Below are 16,404 nucleotides of genomic sequence, written 5' to 3' on the forward strand. Positions count from 1 at the left end.
ACGAGGAGTCTCACCAGAATTACAGAGATCAGATTTATATACCTTAGCCCAAGTCTGTCATCTGGTACTTCCTTCAACATGACCAATTCCTACTGCTTTATTGCCGCTGCTTCCTGCACCGAGTCAGCATCCCACTGCTCCCTACATCGCAGTCATGACCTGCATCACTTCCCACTACACACTGCATGTGCTGGCCACGCAGCTGCAGTGCTGCAAGCCACAGTCCTGTCACCTCATGAGCTGAGTGGAGACAAGCTCAGTTGGCACTTTGATAAGAGAGCTCTGCACACTTAGGTGAGGTTGTTGATTCAGTACCAGGTGGTCTTTGGCACCTTTACACGCTGCAGGGATGACCTGTGATGTGTCATTTGCCTGCTTGCAAATAACAATCTTATGTGTTAAAGCTTTGCAAACATCCCCAGCCATGATGGCACAGAAGGAGGTCTGGAAACTCACATCACAAAGACAAGCCCTGCTCTCGTACCCTATCCTCCATCCTGCCCTGGTGCTTGCGACAGGAAGCATCCCTTGCAGTGACAGCAAGCACACTGTGCCTTGGGCAGTGGCTGCAGGACACTACTCGCTAATTTTCCTCTTCCCACCGGGGAGACTGGTAGTACATGCTCTGCACCAGCTCTGCCGTGTGCCCCCTCTCCTCGGCACAGAGCACACAGAATGGAGAACAGGGCAGAGCCCTCCCTCAGGCAGCAGCAGAGCCGGAGCTGGCACTGCCCAGCGACGTGCAGCTGGGCTGGGCTCTGAGACCCCCGTGTGCATCAGTGTAAGCCACCGACTCCGAGATGCTCTGTGGCAATTTCCTTCATGCATTACCTTGCCCTCCAAACTGGCTGTGACAGCCAGGAGGATGAAGCATCCCATCCGCCAGCCTTTGCCAACAGCTAATTGAGCTGCGAGCGAGGTCTCCTCCCTGGAGCCCTGTCCTGATCCCTCCAGCACTTCAGGAAGGTACAGGAGCAGTCACCAAAAAAGTTGCGGAGCGTTTCAGCCTCTGTCCCCTCTGGCTTTCAAAGGGGGAAATCAAAGGGAAGCGCTGCGCTTTGTTCTGCGGGGGAGCGGCGCGAAAGGTGAGCGGCGGCGAGCCTGGCAGAACCGGTCGCTTCAATCGTCCGCCAGCTCACCTTTGAAGTGGTTTTTAAAATCAGGGAGGAGGGGCAGAGACCTGAGTTCAGCTCTTTAACTGCAACTTCACAGACTCGGAGGACGTGGGGGGTAAGAAACTGCCTTTCCCTCACCAAAAAATAGCGTGTCTGTTCAGAGAGACTAGAATACAGCTAATAAAAAAGGCTGCCATGCTCATCAAGTACAGCTGTTGAGTTCTTTTGTCCTGAGGAGACTACAAACAGCTAACAACAGCAGCAGCATCTACCTACGGTACCAAGAGACCCACCCGGCATCTGCGGGATTAACCAGGCACTCTGACACTGCCCCAGCTCCAGTGCCAGTGGAGTCACCATCTCTCATCAGCCTTCTCTCTGCCTCACATTCCCTCTCCCCTTGCCCACCCATGTTGTCACCACTGCCTCTCTGTAACAGAAAGGACTGGTTTTAATCCCAGCCCATGCATATCCTGGGAGCTTTTTCTATATTACAGTCACAGCATCACCCACTTGCTGCAGCACCAGGAACTGAAGCAACACCAACACAGCAGGAATGATGCTGTGCCAGGACAAGCCAAGCACCTAACATACACCCTGTGCTAGGAAGATGGGGAAAAGTACCAATTACTTAATTGGAAATTAATCTCTGTTCTACCACAGGGGAAAATATACATACACACATATATATACACACACACGCATACAACCCCCACAGTTGATTGGCACAACCAGCATTCACAAGCCCAGAGTCCGCATCAAGTCCACCGAGCTTCCCTCTAAAGGAACACCATGAGCTGGGCAAAGCCAAGACAACAGCAGTACCCTCGTATCACCAAGGACAAACAGATGTCCCTCTGTACACATTCAAAGCTTTCAGGGGCTGTGGAATACAAAAGCCATAGAAGTCAGACTTCAATAAGAACCCTGAGTTGGAAGTGAAGTTACAGACCTCCCTTATCTTTAGGGGAGAGAGTGAGCTTTCATCCAACATCTTTTTAGAGAAGGGAGCTAATCCGGTTTCTCTGGCTCGCAGAAGACAGCATGTTCACATGAAGCCATCCTGGCCAAAGACATCCACCTACACCTCACATGCATGTGCAGAAGTCAGACAGCACAAGAAGTAATCGAGCACCTGGAATCTGAAATGTCTTTTCTCTTGATTTGCAAACAAGTCTTAATCTAAAGCACCAGAAGATGAGAATCAACAAGGAAAGAGAACTGTCCCCCGACCCTCATCCTGACAAAGCTTCCCTGTAGTTCTGCTGGTTACAAGGTGTGTGAGAGTAGGTGAGACTGGTTTTCAGCAAAAATATTCCATGAGTTGGCTTCCGCATGGATAACACTCACCTGAAAAGAGCCGGCTTTGAAGAATCCAGATGTCCCGAGCAAAGACGCCACTCGCTTGTCACCTCTGTACCTTTTCAGCTCCATTCATGATGCAGATAGAGATGCTGGCGACTTTGGCCTTCTGCACATGTCAGCAGGTTCTCTTCTAACTTCTGTCTCACCTTCTGAAGCTAAAGAGGGACCAAAAATGAGACAGCTTTAGAATACAAACATGAGCTTCTGCGTGGCACAAGGAATTGGCAGTCTTAGGTTTTGTTTGCCACAAGTTGACTCAATCAGTCTGATCAAGATCCCCCTCCCTGGGAAAGCAGAGAACAGGGGTTATGATGCTTCCACCCAGAATCTACAGTATACAAACTGATGGGATTGGGATTCAGCAACTGAATGGCCAAAGGCAAAATTAAGGCCTTTTAGCCTTTTCCTGGACTTAAGGGAAAAGTCTGTGCTTGCAACTGTATATATCTAAAACATTCTTATGCTTTAAGCTGGAAACCAGCACCTCTGTTTCCAGTTTTGCTAGCTCCATTGCACACCACGGGGCTCCTTTCCCTGCTTTACCTGTTCGTGTTACAGCAGCACCTCAAATCTCTACCAGTGAGAAGTAAACATTAGTACATGGGGAATGGTTTCCATCCCTGCAGCCCAGGCAGGAAATATCAGCAGGCTCTTTTCACACCTCATTTCGGGAGGGTGTTAAGTACAACTGCCCAGAGCTCCTCAGGGTGGAACACTGTATTGTATTAGGTTATGCCCTACCCCTGGCTTTTCTTACCAGCTCCACGGAAAGCTACAGCCTTCTCTGAAGACACTGAAAGCGGGGGGAAGATGGAAGAATGGAAGATCTTACAGCTGCTGCCTGGAGCTGTTTCTCATCTCCTTTATTGCTCTGCAGGAGCTTTTGCTGGGGAGCCCGCACCTAACTCCTGAGCAGCTACAGGTGAAACCAATGCGCAAAACACCAGCTCACACGGCCTCTTGTGGCCAAGCCACACGCCCTGGTTGTCCCCCTCCAGCTCTGCCAGGGCAGCTCCTGCAAAGCAGCACAGGGAACAGTGTCCTTCCCATGGACAAGTTCTATCCCCAAACATCCTTCTGCCTTTTATTCACATCAGTGTGCTGCCCTGCTTGCTCTTGCAAAGCCACGCTGGCTGAAGAGGAAGCAGGGCAAGACACTTCACCTGCATGCAAGATCCAGCTTTCGCAGGACCTCTTTAGTCCCCCCAAAATACTCACGTTGTTTCAAGATGATGGACATTGCTGCGCGCAGCCCAGCACTCTTGTGTGCATTTACTGTTGAAGTACCAAAGGTTATGTGGGTAGGTGAGGCATCAATTCACGGTGCACATAGATAACCACAGGCTTAATGAATTACTCTGCCTCAGCTGATACATACACCACTGTGTGAGAGTTTAGCTCCAGACAGAAAGGGGAAAGCAACTTTGTGGTGTGACATGTCCAGTGATACATGGTAAATTATTAAACTGTAGTAGCTGGATTGTTTGCAACACATCCCAAGTCAAACAGCAGGCTCCAGTTCCAGGAAGGGGAAAGGGTTTGGACTGGGGTTTTGAGGAAAGCAAGCCAGCGAGTGTGTCCTGCTCACACCCGAGGCATCTGACCGGGAGGGAGCACACATGTGTCTCTGCAAACAACTGAACTTTGTCACACGAGGGTGGGAAAAGCAGTGTGAGGAGAGCCTTTTGCATTTCACAAAAGCCACACCATACTAACCTGATAATCATGGAATGCCTAACAAGGACTAAGCAAACCTTAGCACAGCCGAAAAGCTTGGTTTAGTGTTTGACTCATTTTTTAACAGCCTGTCCCAAAAGATGTAAACACTCAAAGGTTGAGAACAGTGACAGCAAACAGGGCAGGGACATCTGGCCCAAAGCACTGCAGAGCAAGCCTGCAGCAGGGAGAAGCATCTCACCCTTTTCTTTCATTACACAGAAATAACTCAAATAACCCCAAGACAAACCTCTAGTGCAAGGGTCAGGGAATTCACTTTTAAGCTGAGATTCTCCCAACTTCATACCACCAATGTTATGACACAATCTTTTCCAGCAATTGGCAACACTCTGCCTCTTTCTGTCCAACTCCCTGCTACAGACTGGCAGCAAGTCCCTGCTGTACTCATCCGCTGCCAGCATAACCTGTGCCCTCCTGCAAAACGGTCAACATATATAGAGAGTCTGAAATCTAATTGCCTGCTGGTACACAGCCAAGCCTTGGTTTTTGGTGTGCAGCTGCTCCGTTTCCACCAGTGCCACCCGCCTCCCACATCCCCTCCCCAAGCAGAGGAGTGAGAGTGAGTGGGCCAGAAGGATGAGGACGTATGACAAGTATCCTTTACTAGCACAAACGACATCGCTTCCTTCATCAGACCTAGGACAGATTAGGCAGGGGCCATGCGTAAAAGATGTTGTTGAAGAAACAAAAGCAATCCAGGAAAGTGCACACAAAGTTTCTAAGAGACTGAAAGCACACCCAGGATCTACTCAACCTGGCTCCTTTACTCAGCTGTGGTCCCCCCTTGGTGTTTTGCCTAGGATGACCTAAAGCACTTTCCAGTCTTAAAACCCACTACTCCCAGGCAAGCAGTGTGAGGGAGCTCCTGGTACCTGAGCACTCTGTGCATCCCTCAGAGATCCATCCTGCTTCCAGAGACATTTATTTTCTCAGACCAGGTAAGTTCCTTGCAGAGTGTAGGTAAGGCTGTGATCTCATCATCAGAGGCAGAAAGAAATGAAACGTTAGCTCAGTGAGCACAGAAGTGGCTGATCTATCGAGACTCTAGCAAAGTAAATGGGCAGAAAACAGCCTGCATGGTGTGACCTATCCCACTCTCAATCAGCTCCCTTATTCCACCAGTATGGAGCATTGCCTCCCCAGAAGGGGCTCTAATAGGTATTTAGAAGTGTGAAACAGAGACCAGCCCTTTACCCACCTGTGTGATATCCTTTTTAAAACATGGGTGACACTGAGCCAGCTCCCAGGGCTCTTTAAGCTCAGGGGATCCTTTGTGCTCCCCTTGCAGGTCCTGCTGCCCTCGGCACCCAGAGGTACCTTTGGCACGCAAAGAAAATGGACTTGAGTTTCCAAAACAAGTCATTCTGGGAAAGCCTGCACTTACAACATGGCCTTGAGGACTGGGATATGGCAGAGGAGCTCAAACTCACCAGCACTGAAGAAGTTCTGCAAGGTAAGGACACAGATATAATTACACCTGTGCCCCCCAGATGCAGCCTTTCAGGTAGATAAACTCAAAAAGAGGGTGAAGGGGGTGAGCTGCACTCATCTGGCTTCACAGAGGAAAGAGAAGGTAAAATTTCAAAGCTGAGCACTGTTGTTTGGGCTGGCCTCAGTGGTGTAAGAACAGGCAGGCATGCACTCTGTACAGAAAACAGGAAAAAACCCACTATTTAGAGGGATGAGAAAGCAACTGGGGACCTTTGCCTTAGGATTTGCAGTGCATTAGAGCTTCCCCAGGCTGCCTGTGGACAGCAAGTCTGGAAACAGTCCTTGGGCAGGACTGGCAGGGTGACATGTCTCCTTCTCCTTTCAGGACAGGGTGCTCAGCCCCATCTGTGGATGTGGGTAAACCCCAGCCTGGTCTGTCCCCTCCCTGGGAGCCCTGGGGCAGACCCAGCCAGATCCAAAAGCCTGGTGGCCTCAGTTGCTGGTGCCACAGAAAGCTGCTCTCTGAACACATCCTGGGCTGTCTCCTGCTCTGACTTGGACTGCTCCAAGGAGGATGTGCTGTCACCTTCCAGTAAGGCTAGAAAGGTACACAGAAGGGAGCTGCCTGGGCAACGAGCGGGCTCAGCAGCTCCCATTCTAGCCATGGTCAGCCAATGCACGGAGCCCGCCTGACAAACAGGCTCAGAGTACAAAGTGCAGCGACAGAGGCTGAAATTTAAAGTGTATGAGCTTTCTATAAGCTCTCTACCAGAACAAAGCAGCTTATCCCTGTCCCTCATTCTACCCAGGGCTAATAAATCCATGTTCTTTTTTTCCTTCTTCTCCCCAGCTTACTGAGGATAAAGATGCTTCGTGTGCGGACATCCCAGTTCCTCAGGAGATGTCGAAAAGTCCTGAAGTCAGGATGATGCTGGTGCCTTGGAAATCTACACTCCTCAGTCCTCCAAGCATGAAGCTCAAGTGCCCTAGGCAGATGAGTGCCAAAATTGAGGGAGGCTGGCCCCGTCCCCCCCTTAATTACTGCACCCTCATCAGCCTTGCCCTGTGCAACAGTGTGGGTGGCAGTCTGACTGTACAGCAGATCTACCAGTTCACACGGTACCAGCTCTTCTCCCAGCTCCTAGTCCAGAATGAGGGGAAGAGGGACTGCAAGGGATACAGGAGTCTCTGATCTTCCACTGGGAAGCAGGGATGTGGCAGCCAGGACTCACATTTGGGTCTTAGCTCTGCCTTCAGCTCAAGATGCCGCTGAGGAAACTTTTTCCCCTCTTTGGCAACACCCAAACGTGTGTCTCCAGAGCTGGGATTTCGGCTTTGTGTCTCAAGTGCACCAGCCAGTCTCCCACCGCAGGGCTTGGGGAGGACCCTCCTCTCCTTCCCCCCATGTGTTTTGTTATTTATCACAGCCTCCAAGGGCTTCAGCCCAGGACAAATCTTTTCTCTCCGCAGGCAGCACTTCCCATTTTTTCAGACGTCCCCAGAGGGCTGGAAAAGCACGATCCGACACAACCTGTGCTTCAGCAGCTGCTTCGAGAAAAACACCCGCTTCACGTGCGCCAAAGGAAACCACAAGTCCTGCCTGTGGAAACTGACTCCAGGAGGACACAGAAAGTTTCAGGAGGAAGCACAGGCCCTGACTAAGGAGGCACTCGACCTGGTGCGCCAAAGCATGAGCAATCCCGGTACGTTTCTAAGGGCAGGAGCCCTGCAAACTGCGGAACGCATCAGGTTTTACGAGGTTCCCGCAGCAGGAGGGCACCCAAGCACTATGCAGCCACCAGCACTGTGGGACACTGCTCTGGGAGGTGACACCAGAAACTTGGAGATCCCTGCAGAGAGACTCCACAAGGAGGGCTTGGTCATTGGGCTGGCCAAGAGCCAAACACAGCGAGACAAGCCAACCAGGCTGCTTTCAAACACAGAGCTGTCATCTCAGTCCCTGCAATAGCTGGCAGTTTAATATGGGACAGGACTGCGGCTGCAGCATCAGTGCCTGAGCAGTCATTATGGTCCTTGTACCTATCCCAACTTCTTCTCACTCTCTCTTTTGCAGATCTGATGAGCTCTCTGTTTGGGCTATGATTCCTTCTGGCTCCCTGCTTCTGAAAGATGTGCCATGTGCTTTCAAACCAAACCTATTTTCTGAGGTGATGCCACAGGTAGCTTCACAAGAACCACATGTGGAAATTCTGAGCATTGTGACATCAGGACTCAAATTTAGAAGGGGGGGGAGAAGAAAGATGGAAAATACTTAATTTCCTTCATTAAGGTGAGTTTCTACCAGCCGCATGAGTTGCAGAGGCATTCTGCACCCGCTATGCCTGTAACACAAAGTCCTCCATGCACGCTGCTGCCTCTGGCAACGTCCCTGCAGTGCAGAGAACTGAGCTGCAGGAAGAGGTTAATCTGTGCCTTAACAAAGCACCTCAGGCCAGAGGCACAGAATGCTTTACTTGGCTGGGTGTGGGGACTCCCTACCATACAGATGTTATTCCAAGTCCATGCGCCTGCCCCCCGCACTGCAAACCCAGTGGGCAGGGATCTACATCACTGCTAGGCTGGAGGCTGGCTCCTTTCACCTGCGTGCCCACAGGAGCATGAAGGAACAGGCACATTAAAAGGGATTTAATTGGGTTTTAATGTGCACATTAGGGTGGCAGCTCCTTCCCTGAGCAGCACACAAAGCACTCTGTAGGGTGGCTCTGCACTGCTGGGTGCTAATGACACCTGAGCCACTGCAGGAGTGCAGGATGGCTGTCAGTCCCACATGTTGTGGGTTGTGCAGGTTGTCTGTCTGTATGTCCGAGCAGGACCTGACATAAGGTGAACAGTCTCTGAAGGCCTTAGCTGCCCTGGATGGCAGCACTGAGGTAACCTTGTGGCTGTAGTTTGACGCTCACCTTTTGTCAGGCCAGGCTGGAATTATAGAATCAATCAGGTTGGAAAAGACATTCAAGTTCATCAAGACCAACTTCTACCCCAGGACTGCCAAAGCCACCACTGAACCACATCACTAAGGGCCTTATCTTAGGGTTTTCTGAACCCATGCAGGAACGATGCTCTGGGCATCTGCTCACTGCTCTGGGCAGCTTTTTCAAATGCTTGGTTCCCCTTTCAGGGAAAAAATTCTCCCTAATACCCAGTCTAACCCTTCCGTAGACCATGAGTATCCCCTGCCCTCACTAAATACAAACCCCAAACACTTCAGATGCCCTTAGAGGTGCAGATGGGTAGGAAAACAGAGGCATCAACTGATGGTACCCAACAGACAGTATCACAAGGCGGTTAGGTGGGGGGTCAGAGTGTTTCGGGGATGTACGAGGCGGCTTCAGAGCAAGTCTATGCGCGAACTACGGGTGCTCATACTGAGGAATGAAAGCAGCCCGAAGCCAAGGGAGGTTTCGGGCAGGATCGTGGGACCGGGACACGTACACGCCGCCCAGCCTCCCGGCCGCGCCTGCGCAGTGCGAGAGGCGGTCCGGCCATGGCGGTGCACTACTGCTCGCTGTGCCGCCGCTCTTCCTTCTCCGGCCGCCGGCACCTGTACAGCGCCGCGCACCGGCGGCGGCTGCGGGAGGCGCTGAGCCGGCTGCAGGAGGAGGTGGCGGCGGCGCTGGCGGCGGCGGCGGCAGCAGGGGAGGAGGAGGACGGCGGCGGCGATGGCGTTGCGGCCGTGCTGCGCTACGACCCGGCGGAGCACGACCGGCGCGTGTGGTGCCCGTGCTGCGGACGCGGCGTGCGGCGGGACGGGCGGCGGGGACCGCTGGCGCTGCCGCGGGCTGCGCTCCTCCAGCACCTGGCCGGGTGAGCGGCGGTGGGGCGGTGGAGGGCGGGAGCGGGCGTGCGGGCGACGCTGACCCGGTCCCGCAGGCCCGAGCACCGCCGGGAGACGGCGCGGTTCTGGCGGGAGCACCGGGCGGAGGCGGCGCTGCGGGAGCAGTGCGTGGTGCCGGCCGAGGAGTACGAGCGCTACGCGCGGGCGCTGGAGCGGGCGGTGGCCGCGCACCAGCGGCGGGAGGAGGAGCGCATCCGACAGGTACACCTCGGACCGGCCCCGGCCCCAACCGGGCCCCCGCCCGGCCCGGCCTCACCCGCTCTCTCCCCGCAGATGGCAGCTGACATCCGGGAGGCCGAGCGCAGGCAGCGGGAGACGGTGCGGGCCGCCCTGCAGGTCGGTGAGCCGTATCCTGCCCTGGCTGCGCCCCGGTGGGGACCGGGCACCGGGACACCCACCCCCGCCGTAACCGGGCGTGCTCGGGAAGTGGAGGTGGGAGGGGATGGAGGGGGGTGTCTCTGCTCAGCACCAGGAATAGTGTTCCTTTTTCCTGAATCACACTCAGCTTCAAACAGAGCCAGAGCCTCGCGCAGGACCTGACTCCCATGGCCCCCCCGCAGCACTCCAGAGGTGAGAACCGCATCCCTCACATATACCCTGCCACAGCAGCGGCCTCGTTCATTTGCTGCTGCCATCATTAGCTCGCTCAGATCTTTCACAAACTTTTATCCGTCGTAAGAACCACAGAGATTCTTCTCCCCTCCACACATGTATAAGCACTGACAACCACAAAGTGATAACACTATGGTACCCCTAGAATACTTCTTTCCCTTCTTGCTCCAAAACTCTCCAAACACAAACTGCTCCAGAAGCCTCTGGACAGGCATTGTCTGCCCAGCTGCAGCTGTCACTCACCTCTCAGGCTGCCTCTGTGTTCCAGGGACACCTCTCATGATGCAGAGCAGCCTGGCCCAAGCGGGACACACATGGGACCTGACTTAAACTGGATGGAGCCTGGCCAGGCTTTGACTTTCATTGGCCACCAGGTAGGGGTGACTGGCTAATGAACACAACTTCTATTTAACCACAGGGTTACAGAGGGTGTTACGAAGGAAAACAAGGGGTTGTAGTCTCTGTTGCAAAAAACACAGCTGTGCGGATTCAGGCAAGCAAGGAGCTGAGGGTTTCACTCATCCAGCATGAAGCTGTGTTTCATTAAGCAAACGTTCTGTAACACACCCTATAAAAACAAATGTTCCTAAAGAAAGTAGAGGAGAGCCTCCCCCTTCGTGTGACAGAACCTGGCTCTGGAAGGGAACACACAGAGTACTTTTCAGTACTGGTCTGTTTAGGAACACTCTTAAAAGCATGTTTCTCATCAGTGTTTTCTGTTTCTGTTGACAGGACACAGAAGGGAAAGGGAACATTCACACAGGTACTTGCACCTGCAGCTCGCTCAGCTGGTGCCCTGCTGAAAGCTCTTGGCTTGTCAGCATCACAGGGGTAACTCAGTTATTTTGAAGCAGCCACAGCACAAGCAGGAAGTGCTTGAGCCTTTGCTGATAGGTGACATGCTAGAGAAGAAAAGGGCTCTGTATTTCAAAAACTCAGTTGGTGCTGTGTGGAATGTACGGTGTGGGGTATGCTCTGCCACTGCCAGCTGAGCAAAGCCCCAGGGTTACTTGTCCTTCACTGCTTGCTGGGTAGGGAAGAGCTGCAGGGATGAGGGAAGGGAGGATGCTTCTCCCCATCGTTAAGTTTAGGATAACTACAGTAGCTAAATACATTGTGTCTTCTAGGTGCAAAACCTCCGTGGCTAATGGAGGAGGAGGAAGAGGATGGAAGCAAACAAATTGGACCTTCATATGAGGAATTTCTCAAACAAAGTGAGCAACTTGTGCTCATTTCAGTTAACCTCATGTTCAAGTTTCCACACTAAAGAACCAAAAGCATTGTGACAGAAAAACTCACTGAATGAAAAACTTTTCTAGAGGAGAAGCAGAAGCTGAAGAAGTTGCCCCCCAAGCGTGTGGGCGCCAACTTTGACCATACCTCTCAGACCGGCGACGGCTGGCTCCCTTCCTTCGGGCGCGTGTGGAACCACGGCAGGAGGTGGCAGTCCAGGTGAGCTTCAGGGCAGCACAGGCCGCTGCGGAGCGCAGGGTTTGCGGCCTCCATCCATACAGGCCACTCATGGAGCAGGCTGTGTGGCAGCAGCAAGTGTCAGGAGGGGTCTCCCTGCATGGGTCACGCAATGCCAGCCTGGCACTGGGTTAAGCGCAGCAGTGGCTGCAGAGGCAGGTGCCTGCCTTACCTTCCACACCCATGTACTAGCCTGCTGGCACCTCTTGTATGTTACAAATCTGTGTTGGCTACCTGGAAAGGCTGCTACTGCTCTGAGAGCAAAACCAGAGCTGCTGTTCTAAAGCTGTGCACTCTTACTTGTCTTGTGGGATGAGGCAGTGTTCATTACCTCTTTCTAAAGGCTGCTACCTTCTGACTTCTATGCTGTCTTTCAGGCATCAATTTAGAACTGAATCGGGGGAAAAGAAAAAAAGGTGACCAGGAGAGGAGCAGGGAAGAAAACAAGCTCTGACTGTTGTGGGAAGGTGGACTGTAGGAAGCTGCAGCTTTGTCAGTGCTGCCGTGCGAAGTTTAGTGCTCTTATTTAATACATACATCTGGTTGTGTTTGGTGCTTGGCCACAGTGCAGCAGTCCCAACAACAACAGCTCTGGTGCCACGTGTCCTGTGCCAATGTGTAGCATCACATCCCATTAAAGACATGAGGTTCTGAGAAATAAACTTTTTTCATTTAGATAAAACTCTTCTAGCCTTATTTAGAGCTGCTTATCAACACTTCCCCCTGAGACACTAACGCAACATCTGCTGTTGCCTTGCACATCCGTGGCTACAGTTGGTCTGCAGGGACTTTAGAAATACTGAAAATACCCTGCTAGCACCTTCCCTAGCCACAGAACTGGGCTTCAGTTTTTCTCCAGCTGCAACTAAACATGGTTTAACATCTCTGGCTGCTGTAGGTGACACAAAAGTTCCCTTTCACAATACAAAAGCATGTTCACAGGACATTGCAAACACCATATAAATGCAAAAGCTGGCTGGTAGAGGAAGACAGCCACGACCTGTCCCAGAATCCACTATCAATAATGAAACATAGACATTCTTGAAAAGGCAAGAAAAATTATTTCAATAATTTTATTGTGCATCTACATAGGATACATTGCTGACGAGGCCACTGGGTAACCTGCAAGGCAAGAAGTCCTAAATCAGACAAGCAGGTCAAAACACAAACAGTCCGCAAGCTCTGCTCCAACAAGAACACTTTGAACAGCGCCCTGTGACAGCAGGGAAGGCACACTGATGGGATAGCACGCACAGGGACAATCACCAACTGCTCTGCAGCAGGAGTGATGTCCTCTAAACACTCGAAGGCACAGCCCACCCACAGCAGCACAGCCACCCAACGTGCAGCCACGTGTTAGCTCCCAACAAAGCACAACCTGGCTCCAACATGGAGCCACTGCCTCACCTCCTCGCTATGCGTCCTCCCCTGCGGCAGGCGCGTCTCCACCTTTCGTGTTCCTGGTGTAGATCACTTGCGCTCGGTGCTTGGACACCAGTTTGATCAAACCTACAAAAAAGGGAAATTATCTGAGTGTGTGTGTACTGGAGGAGTCAGGGACCTTGTGCTCCCTTCTGAGACTGGCCAACGTGTGAGAGGGAACACCAGCGCACCCAATCACACATGTGCTTGTGCATGGCTTTTGTTCAGGTCTGGGAGCGGTTCTGTCACCACCCATCCTTTGAGCAGCATTTCCTTAGCATGGCACACCAGTGAATGCAGAAGAGCTGCTGCTCCTCACTCTGGACCACTTTTGGAACACAAGCTAAAACAGTGGCTTGCCAAAAGCACACCGCTTTCTATTTCAGGTACAGCACGAGATCTGCCAGGACTGCAAGGAATGTACCCAACAGTTCTGAGCACTTACCTTTGCTGAGCAGCTCCTGGAGGGCAGCCCTCGCCAGGGAGCCTCGAATCTTCAGTCTCTCTGAGACAACCGCAGGTGTGATGAGCTTGTAGTTGGGCACTTCCTTGCACAGTTTGTCATAGGTGGCCTTGTCAAACAGGACAAGGTTGTTCAACTTGTCTCTCACTTTCCCTTTGGACCACTTCTACTTGGAAACAGAAAAACAAAGAAGCCCTAAGCCATCTTCTAAACTATAATGAAAGATCCAGCTTTAGAATGGCCCATCAAATGTCCCCACATCACATCCCAGATTAAAGGCCTAACAAGACACACAAAATCGTCTTTATAACATAAATATTGCAGATAACACCTTCAGCATCTCCAACCGATGGGACTAAAGCTCCGAAAAAAATCACAGCCTTTTCTTCCTCAGATTTACCACCACCACACGCGGCTTTGCTACCAGATGAAGCAGCTCCCCCAACACCACGATGTGCCCCCATCCCGCCGTGCACCAGCCACGGTGAGGGGCTGGGGGGGCCCAAAAGCCTCCCCTAGAGCCCGCGCCAGCCTGGCCACCCCCCCACCCCCCTCGCTCCCCCGGCGCGGTTCTCCCGGCTCCTACCTTCTTTTTGGCTTTGCCGCCGGACTTGTTGACCGGGTCTTTATCCTTTTTGGCGGACTTGCCCGCGTCCTTCTTCTTCTTGTCGTCTTTGGGCGGCTGTGGGGGGGGGAAGAGAAGTGCGGCCGATGAGCGGCCGGCAGCGGGGCGACCTCCCGAAGCTCCTTCGGGCCCCGCAGGACCCCGCCGCCCGCCGCCCCGGCACGCCCAGCGCTCACCATGCTGCGGCGGGGCTGCTCCACAAGATGTCGGCTGAGAAAGGAAGCGGCTGGAGCGGGGCGCAAGGAAACCCCGTGCTCGAGGGCGACTTCCGGGGCACGGCACGGCGAGGCGCCGCTTCCGGGCCGGTGGGCGGGCTGGGTTAATCATGGCGATCTTCAGCGTGTACGTGGTGAACAAGGCGGGCGGGCTCATCTACCAGCTGGACCACTACGCGCCCCGCGCCGACACCGAGAAGACCTTCAGCTTCCCGCTCGACCTCGTCCTGCGCCCGCACGACGAACGCGTCGTCGTGGCCTTCGGACAGCGCGATGGCATCCGCGGTGCGTCGGCGGGCGGGTGGGCCGGGGGCAGCGGGGCTGGGCCGGGCTGACCCCGCGCTGTCCCCGCAGTGGGACACGCCGTGCTGGCCATCAACGGCGCCGAGGTCAACGGGCGCTTCACGGCGGACGGGAAGGACGTGCTGGAGTTCCTGGGCAACCCCGCCAACTACCCCGTGGCTATCCGCTTCGGCCGACACCGGCTCTCCTCCAACGAGAAGCTCATGCTGGCCTCCATGTTCCACTCGTGAGCTGCGCAGGATGGACGGGACCGCGGGGCAGGGGCGGGGGGTGTGGGGAGAACTGAGGACCCTCTCCCCACAGGCTGTTCGCCATCGGGTCGCAGCTGTCCCCCGAGATCGGGAGCTCCGGGATAGAGATGCTGGAGACAGACACCTTCAAGCTGCACTGCTTCCAGACGCTGACAGGTACAGCTTGGCCCTGGGCACAGCACTGCTTGGCCTGGCCAGGGCTGTCACGGAGTTCAGCCTTCCTGACCTCCTGTCTTTATGGCTCCAGGGATCAAATTCGTGGTTCTTGCCGACCCGAGGCAGGCAGGGATAGACTCCCTTCTGCGCAAGATCTACGAGATTTACTCTGACTTTGCCTTGAAGAATCCTTTCTACTCCTTGGAGATGCCCATCAGGTAGAGAAAAGCCCACTTTTGATAATGCAGCTGCAACCCCTCCTCACTCTGCCTGTGCGGTAACAGATGCTGACAGCCCCTCTGTTTTGTGGCAGAGCAGACCCAGAGGTTGAGGGAAGGGGAGGACACAGCACATGGCTGAAGGGGCAGGACACTGACCTGTGCTCCTTCTGGTGCTGTTCTCCTTGGGAAGTGGGAGGCACTCTTCCTCGGCACAAACCCTCATGCCCTAATGTCACACTTGAGCCCATACAGGAAGCTTTAACCTTAATTAATGGCCAGGCCAAAGTTTGATAGCAGCAGGTCACGGAATCTCTCTTTGAAAAATGTGGAGATCCTGCCTTTGTTAGCCTGTTCCATAGGTAGAGTCAGCCCCTTCTGCTTTTCTGTTTCAGATGCGAGTTGTTTGATCAGAACTTGAAACTTGCTCTGGAGGTGGCAGAGAAAGCCGGACCCTTTGGACCTGGGTCATAGAGAAAGCCTCACCTGTTGCAATGATTCTTCTCTCCCCTGAAGAGCAGGGCCTCTCCTTCACACCAGAGACTGCATAGCCCCCAGATGTGCTCCACTATCTCCCAAGATACTTGTTTATCCCCCCCGTTGTGAGATTTACCTTCAAAAGATTAGTCAGGACTGTTTACACAGGACCACAGAGGCTTATTCTGCTGTGCCCTCGAGTGAAGAAAGGCAGCGAGGCGTGGGTCTGCAGCATTACTGCAGCTGATGGCTTGCTTTCATTTCAGAACTGTACATATGTATTTTTCCTGTATAGCTCTAACTTACGGTTTTGCAAAGGGTTTCTATGTAGGAGTAATAAATGTTCCTTGAAGAAGTGGATGGCTCTTTCCTGTTGGCAGGGTAAATTTGTGCTAGTAGCACCCTAAGAGGATAAGCAGGTTTGGGTGGTTCTGCCTGCACCATTCTCCCTAAGACAATCACAGCCCTTGTGACACTGCTCCATTTTTATTTCACACAGAAGATCAGAGAATTAAGTACAAAATGTAATTCACTTCCACTGTTTTAATTAAGGCTGGCTACCTACTCTTGCAACCATGCTGTTCAGCACAGTACCTGCATGCACGTTCTGCATGAGAACTGCCTCTTCCAGAGCCCTGAAGCAGTAAATCCTTTTGGAGAAAGCCAAGAATATTCAACTAAATCCTGG

General features: G+C 53.1%; 4 protein-coding genes across 4 annotated transcripts; 3 read left to right on the plus strand and 1 right to left on the minus strand.

The window, feature by feature from the left end:
• Positions 1-5,552: 5,552 nt before the first annotated feature.
• Positions 5,553-8,686, plus strand: FOXR1 (forkhead box R1; the record flags this gene model as incomplete). The annotated part of the gene is made up of 5 exons (XM_080631623.1): positions 5,553-5,670; positions 6,034-6,065; positions 6,499-6,767; positions 7,119-7,351; positions 8,580-8,686. The coding sequence occupies 5 exons, from the start codon at positions 5,553-5,555 to the stop codon at positions 8,684-8,686; spliced, it is 759 nt and encodes a 252-aa protein (XP_080487749.1).
• Positions 8,687-9,153: 467 nt separating this feature from the next.
• CENATAC (centrosomal AT-AC splicing factor) lies at positions 9,154-12,228 on the plus strand (the record flags this gene model as incomplete). The annotated part of the gene is made up of 9 exons (XM_080631534.1): positions 9,154-9,473; positions 9,540-9,705; positions 9,778-9,840; positions 10,010-10,074; positions 10,385-10,490; positions 10,849-10,879; positions 11,244-11,330; positions 11,436-11,568; positions 11,964-12,228. The coding sequence occupies 9 exons, from the start codon at positions 9,154-9,156 to the stop codon at positions 12,004-12,006; spliced, it is 1,014 nt and encodes a 337-aa protein (XP_080487660.1). The 3' UTR covers positions 12,007-12,228.
• A 396-nt stretch (positions 12,229-12,624) lies between these two features.
• RPS25 (ribosomal protein S25) lies at positions 12,625-14,468 on the minus strand (the record flags this gene model as incomplete). The annotated part of the gene is given in 6 exon segments (XM_080631668.1): positions 12,625-12,708; positions 12,994-13,095; positions 13,454-13,637; positions 14,058-14,153; positions 14,273-14,285; positions 14,287-14,468. Coding segments are annotated over 5 exon segments (570 nt in total). The 3' UTR covers positions 12,625-12,708; positions 12,994-13,000.
• TRAPPC4 (trafficking protein particle complex subunit 4) lies at positions 14,422-15,749 on the plus strand (the record flags this gene model as incomplete). The annotated part of the gene is made up of 5 exons (XM_080631667.1): positions 14,422-14,596; positions 14,666-14,840; positions 14,918-15,021; positions 15,113-15,239; positions 15,635-15,749. 5 exons carry the CDS (start codon positions 14,422-14,424, stop codon positions 15,711-15,713), a joined length of 660 nt encoding a protein of 219 aa, XP_080487793.1. The 3' UTR covers positions 15,714-15,749.
• Positions 15,750-16,404: the final 655 nt, after the last annotated feature.

The sequence above is a fragment of the Psittacula echo genome, assembly GCF_963264785.1.
Source record: "Psittacula echo genome assembly, chromosome: 18".
Lineage (NCBI taxonomy): Eukaryota > Metazoa > Chordata > Aves > Psittaciformes > Psittacidae > Psittacula > Psittacula echo.